The sequence below is a fragment of the Notechis scutatus genome, chromosome 11, assembly GCF_049901735.1.
Source record: "Notechis scutatus isolate UNSWTSFEM ecotype Mainland chromosome 11, rNotScu1.2, whole genome shotgun sequence".
Classification (NCBI taxonomy): Eukaryota; Metazoa; Chordata; class Lepidosauria; order Squamata; family Elapidae; genus Notechis; species Notechis scutatus.
Window position 1 is genome coordinate 12,413,498 of NC_142019.1, and position 13,960 is coordinate 12,427,457.

General features: G+C 41.9%; 1 protein-coding gene across 3 annotated transcripts in view; it reads right to left on the bottom strand.

The window, feature by feature from the left end:
* Window positions 1-386: 386 nt before the first annotated feature.
* The window catches only part of LRRK1 (leucine rich repeat kinase 1), an 89,476-nt gene continuing 75,902 nt past the window's right edge, over window positions 387-13,960 (bottom strand). For 2 of the 3 annotated variants that reach the window (XM_087972796.1, XM_087972795.1), the window contains 3 exons: window positions 10,959-11,776; window positions 9,563-9,664; window positions 387-7,757 (listed from right to left, as the gene is read on the bottom strand). In XM_087972796.1, the coding sequence (XP_087828922.1) occupies window positions 7,580-7,757; window positions 9,563-9,664; window positions 10,959-11,776 (1,098 nt within the window). In that variant the 3' untranslated portion in view covers window positions 387-7,579. Of the gene's footprint in view, window positions 7,758-9,562; window positions 9,665-10,958; window positions 11,777-12,656; window positions 12,777-13,960 lie in introns of those variants that run through there. The other variant, XR_015750798.1, reaches the window with a different exon arrangement.

The following is a 13,960-nucleotide window of genomic DNA, read 5'->3' on the forward strand; positions in this document are numbered from 1 at the left end:
TGGGGGGAAAAAAGATTCTCTGTGTGGCAAATAGCCAGGATGAGAATTCAAGCAAAGCCATTTAAGTTATAAACTAAGCCAGGAGCTCTTTGTCTAATTTAGAAAACACCTTGCAGGATTTCACCCGTTGTTTCTCCAGAAACTTTTTGGGCAAAAGGCTGGAAGTGGATGCCTTAAATCCTGCTTTTATAGTGTTTTTGTCTGGCTTCATGCTTCATTTTAACTTCATGTTCTGCTTCGTTTCCCACACAAAAAAAAAACCCTGTTAATGTGATTATGTTTTCATTATCTCTTGCATTATGTTTGATCATTCCAATTTGGAATAATAAGAATTGATGGTGATAATGATGGTGATGATAACCCCAGCAAAAAAACCAACAATAATATTAATAGAAAGGCTCATTTAATTTCTTACGGATTGTTTTTCCAAGGGCTAATCTACAGAAACAGAACAGTTGGGTCTACTTCATGCCAGGGAATACGAGAGAGATGAGACAGAAAAAAAACTTCTGGTTCTTCAAACAGAGAATCCCAAAGTTTGGGAAAAAAAACAAACCACCCCTGTATAATGAAATATTATAAACATTAATTATACCAAGTGAAGGGGTGGAAAGAAATTGTTATTTTTTATTTTATTCTTCCTTGTCCCATGGAGCTTGCATCACTGAGCACTTGCGAAAAGATTGGATATAAATGCTTTTAATTAACTTTGGGTTCTGTAATCATCTGCAGAACAGGAGGACTTTCATTAAGAAAAGGACCACAGCAAAAGGGTAAAAGGCAAATAAATCTCCAGCAGTGGAAAAGGAGGTAGACAGGAAACCTGTGTTACACAAGAGTAGGAAGAGCAGGAAGCTTCAGTAAAGCCAGTTGAGCCTTTACCAATTGTCTTATAGCCCAGTGTGGTCTGAAGTAGTTCTCTTCCTAGTTTTTTGTTTTGTTTTTGTTTAAAAAAAGATTATATGTTCACTCTGCTAAGATAACAATGTTGAAAGTATATAATCCCATGAATGGGAACCAATGTTTAATGCAACATTTCTTGAAAGAAAGGTATTAATAAAGATCATTCACTCACAATCGTTACCAATTACAGGTAATCCTCAATTGTACAACGACAATTGAGCCCAATATTTAAGTTGCTGTGAGAAATGTGTCCAGTGAGTTTTGTCTCATTTTATGACTTTTCTTGCCTACCTATGTGAAGTGAACCCACTGCAGTGGTTAAGTTAGTAACATGGTTGTTAAGTGAATCTGTCTTCCCCATTGACTTGGCTTTTCAAAAGATTGCAAAAGGGGATCACATAACCCTGGGACCACTGCAACTGTCATAAATGTGAGTCAGTTGTCAAGCATCTGAACGTAAATGTCACACCTTGATCTGAGTTAAAGGGAAATTTAGCAGTTGATTAACTGATTGCCATCAAATTGTGTTAACTTTTAGCAGACACATAGAGAGATAAGTCTCCAACCTCATCCTTCGGGTCTTCTAACAATGCACCCAATGCTACTGTGATTAAGTCCATCCACTTTGCCCCTGGTACTCCCCCGATTCTCCCCTGTCCAATTTTCCCAGTACTGTAGACTTTTCGGGAGAATAGAAATACCTTTTGACCATTTCATACTCTGCTCTCTTATGTGCTTCATTGTACAAAGTTGTGATGGCGCAGTGGTTAGAATGAGGTATTGAAGGTTGATTCTGTCAGCTGCCAGGAGTTCGAACCTCATTGAGATTGATTCAGCTCAAGGTTTACTCAGCCTTCCATCCTTCTGAGGTTGGTAAAATGAGGAGACAGATTGTTGGGGGCAATAGGCTGACTCTGTAAACTACTTAGAGAGGGCTGTCAAGCACCATTAAGCAGTATATAAGTCTAAGTGCTATCGCTATTGCTATTGTTACCTAATAAACAAAACAACTCCTGTTTCTCAAGTCTAGGTGTTCCAATCTTTAGATCTTCTTTCACTTCCAATTATCTAGATGTGTTGACATTCCAATTCAAGCAATTCACCAGCCAGAACAGCAAATACCTCCCTAGTTGTAGAATGTGTGCCTTAGAGCTTTGGACTTGAAATCATAGAGCCAACTCACCATTTTCCCCGCTATTTATGGTAGCATTTTGTTTTGTTTGAAATAGACTGACTAAGTAGATGCAAAGTTACAAACAGCTCCTGTATGTTTGAAAGCATATTTGCCTAGTCATACCTCCTTTTCAAGCAGTAAATCCTGCACCATTCCAGACAAATGCTTGTTGGAGCACACACAACTTCTGGAGGCAAGCTATTCCATGGGTTAATTGTTCTCACTGTCGGGAAATTTCTCCTTAATTCTAGGTTGGTTCTCTCCTTGATTAGTTTCCATCCATGGTTTCTTGTTCTGCCTTCAGGTGCTTGGGAGAAGAGGTTGCCTTCTTCACTTCTCAGCACAGCAAATAATCACAAACTGATGCAATTAAGGTTTCAGACTCCACACATAGGGATGAAGGATCTGTGAGCTTCTACTTGTTGCTGAACTATAGTTCTCAGCGCCCCCCCATCAATTATCATGGTGGCCAGGGTTGCTGAAAATTATAATTCACATAACTGAACAAGGCAGATTTCTTCCCTCAGGACATCTGAGAGAGTCAATATCATTGAATTTAGCAAGACCTGCTTCTGAAAAGACACACTTGGAATAGTATTGTGAGATATTTGATGCATGGAAGCAATTTTCTTTTTGGTGTGCCTGGAATACTGAGAAAGTCAGCAACGCAGAAGGATAAAGAGAAAGCTCACCAAGAGCTTTCTACTGGGTTATGCATTTTAAAATGTTATGACATTCCCAGGAACATGTGTTTGTGTATACTGGAGGAGCCAAAAGTAACCATGTTATTGCATCATAGTTTTGAACATAAAATTCTGCCTTCCACTGAGAACCTCTGATGATCTGTTTTGGCAGCCTTCTACAATCTTCAAGAGATGCTTTTTCCAACTTTGCTACTACAGGTAGCTGCAGGAATAGGATATATCTTGGGAGGGGGCCTTGTACACATTTCAATTTTTTTAAAAGAATATTGAGCTCCCAGAAAATTTCAACCACAGAATATTGAGTTCCCAGAAAATTTCTTTTCGAAAATGTATCTTTTCTTTTATGTACACTGAGACCATTTGCACCAAGAAAAATTCCTTGTGTGTCCAATCACACTTGGCCAATAAAGAATTCTATTCTATTCTATTCTATTCAGGAAATCTTGAACATGCTTCCTAGTTCAGAGAGTTCATGGGGCAGTAAACAGATAAGCTGTGTGAAGTTTGTGGGCCACATTGTTCTAGTTCCTCTCCTAAACTTCTCAATAGATCTAAATTGGTTTAATTTCCAACTTCTGGATTTAGATATGTGGAAACATTAAGAATCTGTATACGGTACAGCGGTATTCTTCCAAAAAGGACTAAGAGAAATTCTCAATTAAAGGGCAACATTCCTAGATTTCAGTTTTTGACTTATTCCATTTTCCTGATCAATATTGTAATTTTCTGGTTAATGCTCTGATGGAACATTACAAAAAAAAAAAAAAAAAAAAGATTGGCTTTGATTTTTGTTTTGTTTTGTTTTGGTGCACTTTTGTTTGATTCCTGGTGAGACTGCCTGGAGTTTTCTTGGCAAGATTTTGGAAGTAGTTTGCCATTGCTTTCTTCCTAGGGTTAAGAGTGACTGGCCTGTGGACACCAAGCTGATTTTATGCCTAAAGAGAGACTAGAACTCAAGAGTTTCCCAATTTTGAGCCTGAGTTTCCCAATTTTGAGCATTTATTACAGAGTGGGGAAATTCACGGGACGAAGTATTTGCTGCAATGCTAGCAAAAGAGAACATCTTCAGCTGGAGGTCAAACTCACAGTGTCTTCATATTAATAGCCATATTAATAATTCTTGAAACATTCTGTGGATGGGGAAACCCTGATGTCTCCAAGGCAGAAATATTTTGGGGCAGTTTGAGAGGTGCTGAATTCATACCCTAGTGTTAAGCCATGATTTCTGGAATAAATCATGATTTCTGGAATCAAGGTGGATTCACACCCCACTAAAACAAAACTAAAGCAATAAAGGTGGCTTAGAAATTTCATCAGTCAAGTTCTGATGGTACAATTGAAGGCAAAAAGAAAAAGGCTTGCAATGTTTCATCCCATTGTCTCTCGGTTGTTCTGTAGGTATACAGCTGCTAATGGAATTATGGAGTTTTTTTTTCATTTCTCTGTAGACCAGACTCCCTCTAGTGTCTTGATTTAGGGGCAGTGTAAACTTAAGCAATTGTCTCCAAACTGATGCCCCAGAAAGGACTAGGACCAGAGGTGGCATTCAGCAGGTTCGGACAAGTTCTAAAGAACCGATAGTGGAAATTTTGAGTAGTTCGGAGAACCAGCAACTACCACCTCTGACTGGCCCCGCCCCCATCTCTTCTCTGCCTCCCATTGAGTCCCAGCTGATTGGCTGGGTCTTCTTTGGTTGCCCTGCACAGGAGAATGGAGCTGGAAAGCAGGTTAGTGGGGTGGGCAGGGAATGGGGATTTTACAGTCTCCTTCCCATGCCACGGCCACGGTCACCAAGCCACGCCCACAGAACTGGTAGTAATTTTCTTTTAATCCCACCACTGACTAGGACATCTGGATTTTTGTAATCCCTATACATCTGGATGGCACTGGTTTAAGGCAGAATGGTCTAAGCAGTTCGTCTTTATGCTCCAGAAGTAACAGCATTTCAAAAAAAGATTTTTTTTAAGATTGGTGCTTTAGCTTATCGTGAGTCTTAAAATCCTTTGTGTTAACAGTTCAATACAGATTCTCACAATAAGCTGACTTTGTACGCTACAAAATAGGCCAGGCTTACAGGACATTGCCCAAGCAACAAAAACCCCATAACATTTAAATGTAAACAAATTAAATAAAAAAGAACAAGGCCTTCTCAGTGGTTAGGCTGAGGAATGTAATACGCCCGAAAAAAAATCAGGGTCTTTACCCTTCTGATATTTCCAAAAGACTTAGAATTATTCTTTTTAATGAATTGTTGACTGGATGAAGATTTTCAGCAGCCATTTGACTTTCTAACGGAACCATTTTTTAAATTATTATTCTTTACTCCCTAGAGTCTTTACAATTTAGGCAGTCTGTAAATATTGTAAAGAAAATAAGAATCAGGTTTAAAACGAAGTCAGCTTGCAGTTATGCTATTTGTTTTATCACTCCAGCACCGATCATACCAGCCACTAAAACTGCTGGAATTGTAAGTACCTTATTTACCAATTTTGTATTTGTTCACATCTGTAAATGTCCAAAATACAATAAGGAATGGAATGGAATGGAATAGAATAGAATAGAATAACAGAGTTGGAAGGGACCTTGAAGGTCTTCTAGTCCACCCCCCTGCTTAGGCGGAAAACCCTACACCACTTCAGACAAATGGTTGTCCAATCTCTTCTTAAAAACTTCCAGTGTTGGAGCATTCACAGCTTCCGAAGGCAAACTGTTCCACTGAGTAATTGTTCTAACTGTCAGGAAAATTAGGGCACTCATTCAGCTTGCTTCCTATAATTGTGCAAAAGAGGTAGTCCATGGCAATCACTTTTTAATTAATGCTTTTAATAGACCCAGTTTACAAGGAAAATATTAGCAGGAATTGTCTGAAGACAAACTGATCTATCTGCCCCATGTTTCTTCCTAAGCTTCTGCAGCCATATAAGGAAAAGTCAGATGAAAAAACATGCATGAAACCAGGTTTATACTAATGTTGTAATAGACCAGTTCGGTATGAAAGTTCCTTTTTTCCCCTCCCAGTCAAAATAGGAGTCGAGAGTTAACTAAGAATGGTGAGTTATAGACCGTTAAGAGGCTAATAGTTAAAATGCAGTAGCAATAAGAGCGAATGTATAATAATCAACCCACAATTAGATCAGAATGCATTTTCTAGTTCCCTTCTGTTGGAAAAAATATCTCAAAAAAGCCTTCTTCAATTGTCGATACATTCATAAAAATATAAATATGATGTGCTGCATTTGTGTCCTGATTGGCTCCAATAAGGCTGAAATGATAGCAATAGCACTTAGACTTATATACCACTTTATAGTGCTTTACAGCCCACTCTAAGTGGTTTACAGAGTCAGCCTCTTGCCCCCAACAATCTGGGTCTTCATTTTACCAACCTGGGATGGATGGAAGGCTGAGTCAACCTTGAGCCAGTAAGGATCGAACTCCTGGCAGTGAGAGTGAGTTAGCCTGCAGTACTGCATTCTAACCACGGCACCACCATAGCTCTTTAATTGATGGTGATAAAGTGATAACAACACACACAGACACACACACACTCAAATTCATCACCATTTAGTCCCTGATCCCTAAATGATTTAAAATCAGCTTGCATTCATTTGGGGCCAGCCTCAAAACTTTGTGGAAACTTTGCTTCTGTGGAATTGAAAGTTTCCGTGTTTTATAATTATATTCTCAAGAGCATTGGGTTTAACATGGAGGCGTTAACCTAGAATATAAGTATATTCTGAAACATGTTGGGTTTAACCTAGAAGAGTAAGAAATATAAAGGCCCTTTCCACCACAATCAGACATTCTTCCTACAACCTCATTTAACCTATTTTAGTTCTTGTCATACTGTCAGAACTGGAGAATTTCATACAGACACAATTCATAACCATAATTGGACTCCCGTTGTCCCTGTTTCCTCCCGCAGTCTATCACAAGAATGAAAGTTGACATGCAATTGTCGGTCATATTCTATCCTGGAAGACAACACGCCCAAAGCAGTGGTGGGATTCAAATTTTTTTTACTACTGGTTCTGTGGGCGTGGCTTGGTGGCCGTGGCATTGGAAGGATACTGTAAAATCTGCAGAGGTGGTATTTGCCAGTTCTCCGAACTACTCAAAATTTCTGCTACCGGTTCTCTAGAACTGGTACTGGTTGTTTTTTTTTGGTTTTTTTTTTTATTCAGCGGGTTCTGACCAGTTCTGGAGAACCAGTAGCGGAAACTTTGAGTAGTTTGGAGAACTGGCAAATACCACCTCTGACTGGCCCTGTCCCCATCTATTCTCTGCCTCCCACTGAGTCCCAGCTGATCGGCTGGGTCTTCTTTGGTTGCCCTGCACAGGAGAACGGAGCTGGAAAGCAGGTTAGGGGGGTGGAGAGGGAATGGAGATTTTGCAGTATCCTTCCCCCAGGAGTGGAGAGGGAATTGAGATTTTACAGTATTCCTCCCCTTCAATGCCCACCAAGCCACACCCACAGAACCAGTAGTTAAAGAAAAACTGAATCCCACCACTGGCCCAAAGTGTCGTGTTTAGCAACAGACTACAACACAAAACAGCATTACAGAGACCCTGCAGAGATGGAGTTGGTTGGTTTACACCTGCATCTGACTGGAAGACGATGTGGACAATTGTTTCATAATTCCATGGCTGGGAATCCAAATGCACGAAGTGGGATGAGCTCTCTTTGGTTTCTCTTAGCAGCAGAACCGGGGAGCAACCGCTCCCTTTTTAGGAAAGTCTGGGTGTCTTCAAGACATCAAAGGGTGTCAGTTTTCTGATCGGGGCCTCTGATCTACAGACACTACCTTCTCTTGCGCAGGCAGATTTCAAGTCTCCCTAATTCTTCATGTGATTGGTAGAAAAGATCAAAGTCTTTGGCTTCCCAACTCCGCCAGAGAGCCAGGCACCATTCCTTCAACTCATTTTGGAAGCAACACACAACTCGGTCTTTGGCCAGAACAGCAGCATCCACCAGTGACCTGAAAAACAAAACATGGATTAATTTACCAAAGAAAATGTCTTGGTAGAACAGGCAGTCCTCGATTTACAACAGTTCATTTAGTGATTTATAACGGCACTTGAAAAAAAGCAACTTAGGGCCATTTTTCACATTTATGACCGCTGCAGCATTCCTCACGGTTCACGTGATCAGAATTCAGGGGCTTGGCAACTGGCTCGTCTTTATGATGGTTGCGGTGTCCCAGGATCGTGTGATTCCCTTTGGGGATCTTTTGATCAGCAAAATCAAGGGGGGAGCCAGATTCCCTTAGCCACCATGTGAGTAACTTAAGCACTGCAGTGATTCACTTAACAACGGTGGTAAGAAAGGTTGCAAAATGGGCCAAAATTCACTTAACAAGGGTCTCGCTTAGCAACAGAAATTTTGGGCTCGATTTGATCAGTCAGATAAGTCAAGGACTATCTGTAGTGGCTATTGCATAGAGATAGGCCTGCTTTAATGTCTAAATGGCACATCTTCGCCTTTCATGATGCTTGGCTAATTCAGGGGAGGGCTGCTGGGGGTTCGCAGGGGTTCAGGAGAGTCCCTAGCTAAGATTCTGTGCAGTTAGGAGAACCCCTAAATCCCACTCCTGCCTGGCCCCAATCGCCCCTCCCCTCCCAGGAGTCCCCACACGGCCTGTTTTGGGTGCAGGTAAGGGCAGGGTATGCGCAGAAGCTCGGGGAGGGCAAAAAACAGGCCGCCCGGAAGTTCAGGAAGGCCGGAAATGGGCCCGTTTTCACCCTCCCAGAAGCTTGAGGAAAGCCTCAGGAACATGGGGAGGGCAAAAACGCCCCCCGCCTGCCATGGTGCAGGAGGCTGACTAGGCCACGCCCACCATGGCCACGCCCACCCAGCAACCGGGCAGAGAACCTTTTGCTGAAATTTTTGAAGCCCACCCCTGAACTAATTGACAACATATTCCAGGATTAAGAAACCTGCCATCCACTCAGTGGTTTAGATTATTCTCATAAATTGTGGCTCCGTAGGAATTATTTAGAGTCTTATGGGCCAAATGTTCAAACGTCCTATGTTCCCCATTTCTCAATTGTGCCGATTTAAAAATCAGGAATAAAATATGCAGCGATAAAAGCAAACAAACTTGCATAATGTACCCAGCTCTCAGAAGGATAGATTGCTTTCCTTGAATAGAACTGAATCAACAGTGTGTAAAAAATGTAATGTTTTAAAGTATGGATATGCACAACCGGTCAATTGAGGAATGGGCCATTCCAGAGAACCCTGGAACGTTCTGTTTTCTTCTAAACCACGCAAAGCCTTCTCCATGCTGCATGAATAGGGTGAGGAGAGGTGATAGTTTCTAGAAGTCAATTCTCTAAACTAGGAGTTCAGGTTCTTCCTCGTTTTTAGCATACTGTAGCAGAAGGACAGGCAGAGCCTGGAGAGGTGGAGTTAAGAGAGTAATCAGCCTAGAGTCATTACATTCCCACAAATGCTCTAAGTACAACCCCACTTGAATTCCGTTGACTCTTACCAAGCATCAATTTAGTGCTGACTGTTAGTTGACCATATTCTTGTGTATAGGCATGAGCAATACATCAGACTAACTGGAGATAACATGTGGTCCTGATACTTCGCATCTGATACAGTAGATACATTTTTCTTCTATCACTATTGGTTATGAAGTTAACTTCAGCTTAGGGTTCGTCTTGGTGCAGAAAATGATCCTTGCCTGGCAGCCCTTCCCTTTCCCTGCCTAAAATTAACCTTTTGACTGTGGGCCAGTCACTCCCAGCATCAGTTGTCTTTCCAGTTCCCCCTTACCCATAGGAGGCCAGCTCCACAGCCTTCAGCACAGCAATGACTCTTCCTCGCTGAGAGATGGCTTCCTTTTCCAAGCCAATCACAATGATATCACCACCTTGCCTAGAATGGAGAAAGAAGCTGATTATGGGACTTCGGGAGACATCCGAAGGAAACAAGAGGGGGCGTGCATAAGCGCACCAACGTGCCTACCGTCCCTGTCCTATTGTTTCTCTTATTCTTTTATTTTTCTTATATGTACCCATTTCATGTATTCACAACTATGTATACACTTATACTTATTATCTTGTAAACAATTGGCAAATCAAATAAATAAATAAAATAAAGAAGTGTTTGTGGAAGAGGCCGATCTTAACTGGCATTTCCAGATGCATAGTTTTGCTTTTTCTCTTCCTTGATGTTAATTCAGCCATTAATAATGGAAAAATCAGATCCAGACTTTATTTACTCCATTGTCTTGTTCCCCAAAGTGGGCAACTAGATCTTTACACAGAACCCAAAAGTAGGGTGTGAAAGAATAATTTCCCCTCCCCCATAAATGTCATCTGACCATCAGGATTCATTAGACATTGGGAAAAAGAACCTTAGGTTAATATAAGCTTTTTAAAGAATTTGTCTAGTCTGGACCACTGGCCATTTTTTGTGGCATGAAATTTTGAACATTAATATTGTTCTGCTGAGCGCCAAAGAATGGAGGCCTTTGAACTCTAGTGCTGGAGAAGACTCCTGCGAGTCCTTTGGACTGCAAGGCGATCCAACTGGTCAGTCCTAGAGGAGATCAATTCTGACGGCTCTTGAGAAGGCCAGATCCTGAAGATGAAACTCAAAGACTATGGCTGCCTCATGAGAAGGAAGGACTCGCTGGAGAAGAGCCTAATGCTGGGAAAGATTGAGGGCAATAGAAGAAGAAGGGGATGGCAGAGAATGAGGTGGCTGGATGGAGTCACTGAAGCAGTAGGTGTGAGCTTAAATGGACTCCAGAGGATGGTAGAGGACAGGAAGGCCTGGAGGAACGTTGTCCATGGGGTTGCGATGGGTCGGACACGACTTCGCAACTAACAACAATTGTTCTGCTCCTTGATGTATGAGAATGTCAATGAAAAATATCACCATAATAAAATCTTTAAATAGCGAGGGAAGGCGATAGCGAGTTTTTCAATTAAATTTCATGCCTTTCCTATGGTTCCCAACACAATTTATATGAGAATATGAGAACTTCAGAAATTGCTATGGCTCTAAATGCAATTAAGATGTGCATTGAAACTTCCCCGAGATGGCCATGATTTTCCAAAACAATTTATCTGGAAGCATGGGAACATCTAAACAATTAGCACAGCTCCCAATTCTAGTGAGCTCTGAAGGAACTGTGCTCCCTGTGGTTCCCAATCCAATTTACCTGGGAATCCACAAGAGATCTTTTACAGGTAGGATCTGCATAGCTTGGAGAAACGTTTCAGTTTTCTCCAATGGAAGGTTTGGCTCTTGAAGCTTGTTGAGCTCTTCACAGTCGGTCAAGAAAGGTGTGCTGGAAGAACTTGTGGGAGAGCTTGGGAGACTTGAGGAAGATCTCAGCATCCTGCTAGGAGATGATGGTGAGTAAGAGGACACAGAGCAGTAGTCTGTCATGGAGTCCTGATGGTTTAGTATTTGAGTGCCAAGTTCTCGGCTCTGAAGGATGCTCACATTGGCCAAAGAGGTGCTCTCAGGAGCCACATCCCTGTTTGCAGTTAGTGTTGTAGGAATCAAAGTTGAAGGCTGTTGAATTGTGAACATGTCCCTCAGGGGGCTACGATCCCCACAGAAGTATCGGGCACAGAGCTGATAGGTAGAGGTGTAGTACATCACCAGGAAGTTGGTGGCATCGTCTAAACACCAGGTCACTTCTTCCCCGTTGCAATCGGAGCTGCACACAATGGACACCACAGTGGATGGCAAACTGTAGGGCTCCAGTCGCCTGGTGATCTCCATGGCTTTGCAGTTTATGATAAGGATACCAGGGCCATTGCTGTACCAGACCTCTGCTCCGTTGTTGGCCATTTCCATGGCTTTCACAGAGTAAGGATTCTGGCGGGGGTCGTCATCGCTGATATTGAACAAGGAACGGTTTGCCATGTGGGAGCAAAGATAGCAGCAATTGTCCTCCAGGGCGCCACTTGTGACTTGGAAAACTGCAATCAGTCCATCAGATAAGCCAGCCAGGACCACGTAGCAGTTCTAAAGGTAGACAAACACAAATACTAGATAAAGGTTTTGAGCACCTACAGTTTTGAGCAGAGTACAGCTAATCCTCAACTTATGGCCACAACTGAGCCCCCCCCCCAAAATTTATGTTGTTAAGTGAGAAAGGCGAGTTTTGCCCCCCTTTTAGACTTTTCTCACCACGTTCGTTAAGCGAATCCCTGCAGTTCTTAAATTAGTGACCCGGTTGTTAAGTGAATTTGGTTTTCCCCATTGACTTTGCTTGTCAGAAGGTGTTCTGGCCCAAACCCTTTTCCAATAAGACAAACAATAATCAAAGGGAACAGAAACCTTTTAATGAGTCTTACGAATCCCCAGTTAAAAGGCTGCTGCAAACTAATTAACTTTGATAAGCACAAACCTTGCCAAAACTGTGCGAGGCTGCCAAGAATCACAGATAAGAAATATTTCACAACACATGAGTCTTCAAATACCAACTAAGATACTGCAATGTCCATGAGGCTGGAGTTTCAAAATGTTTTTGCTTCCTGCAAAGAACGTTCACATCACAGCTGGCTTTTATCTTCTTGAAGGAGGGTCTATTACCTTGCGGCCTTATTCCTGAGTCACCTGTGCTGCTGCGCGTGCACGCAGGGTTGCTCTTTCCTACAAACAACCCTGCATGCACGCGCACTTGGCACAGGCTCCTCGGGAACCTCCTCATTGCTGCTGCCAGCCCCCACAATCTCTGAAGGCAGCAGTCCACTCCCTAATGGTTCTAGTCCCTCATCCGAGTCCTCGCTCTCCTCAGCCGTCTGCACCTGCTGCCGGCTAACCACAACAGAAGGTCGCAGAAGGGGATCATGCCAGCCTGGGACACTGCGACCATCATAAATATGAAACATTGGACAAGTACCTGAATGTAAATCATGTGACCATGGGGACACTACAACGGTCATGTGAAAAATGGTCATAAGTTGCTTTTTTCAGTGCCGCTGTAACTTCGAACGCTGACCAGTTGTAAGTCGAGGACCACCTATAAAGGATCAAGGGGCCATCTAGTAATATCTTCCTAAAGTACGTGGCAGTTTCTGATTTCTTCTTAATAATTAATATCAATAATAACCTTCTTAATAATTCTTTAATCTGGCCGCCAATTACGATTTTAATATAGATTTTATTTATTATCTTACCCCAGAATTTCTAACTGGATATTCCTTGAGTTTTAACTAGCTCTGGTCTTCGACTGTAATAAACGTTGTCTGATTTGTTTTCTTAATAACTCTTTAGCCCACGTAATATAATATCACATCAATAAACAAAATACAGGTAGCCCCAAATTTATGTTGCTAAGTGAAACATTTGCTAAGTGAATTTTACCCGGTGTTACGACCTTTCTTGCCACCTTTGTTAAGTGAATCACTGCAGTTATTAAATTAGTAACAGAGTTGTTAAGTGAAGCTGGCTTCCCCGTTGACTTTGCTCGCCAGAAGGTCCCAAAAGGGGATCATGTGACCCTGGCACACTGCATCTGTCATAAATATGAGTCAGTTGTCAAGCATCTGAATTTTGATCACGTGACCATGGGGAGGCTGTAATGATCATAAGTGTGAAAAACAGCCGTACAGTAAGTCACTTTTTTCAATGCCGTTGTTGTCAACGTTGGAAGCCATATTGAGACCAGATGCTCCCACGCTGCCACATTTTGAGCCTGGAAAAGTGGGAGGGGGGAATTTCTTGGAGTGTATGTAGTTAGACATAATAACATTCTTTTTCTAATTCAAGGTCATGTTATTTGGCACATAAGTGAGAGGAAATCTCAAGTTGGGATGGATGGTGATTGGGGCATGTGATGTGATGATGGGTGCAGGCAGTGGATTTGTAGTTTTTACTTTTTGCAAGGAAGCCCGGAACTTTCAGATTCGGGATTTCCCAGTTGTGTCAGTTTATTATCCAAAATAAAAAGAACTTTTGAGAAGATGTCTGTCTCGGAGTTATTGGTTGGAGTGGAGGTTTGCTGGAACGCTGACAGTTGTAACTTTGAAAGGTCAATAAATGAACCATTATAAATCGAGGATTACCCATAGAACTTCTTCCATCTGGTAGCATCCTTATATACTGGGAAGAAAATTCAGAGAGCTGTAATCCAGTCTGGAGGGCATCATTTGTGAACAATCTGATATATGCTGCATATTTTTGTCAACTCAGAATCCTGAGGAT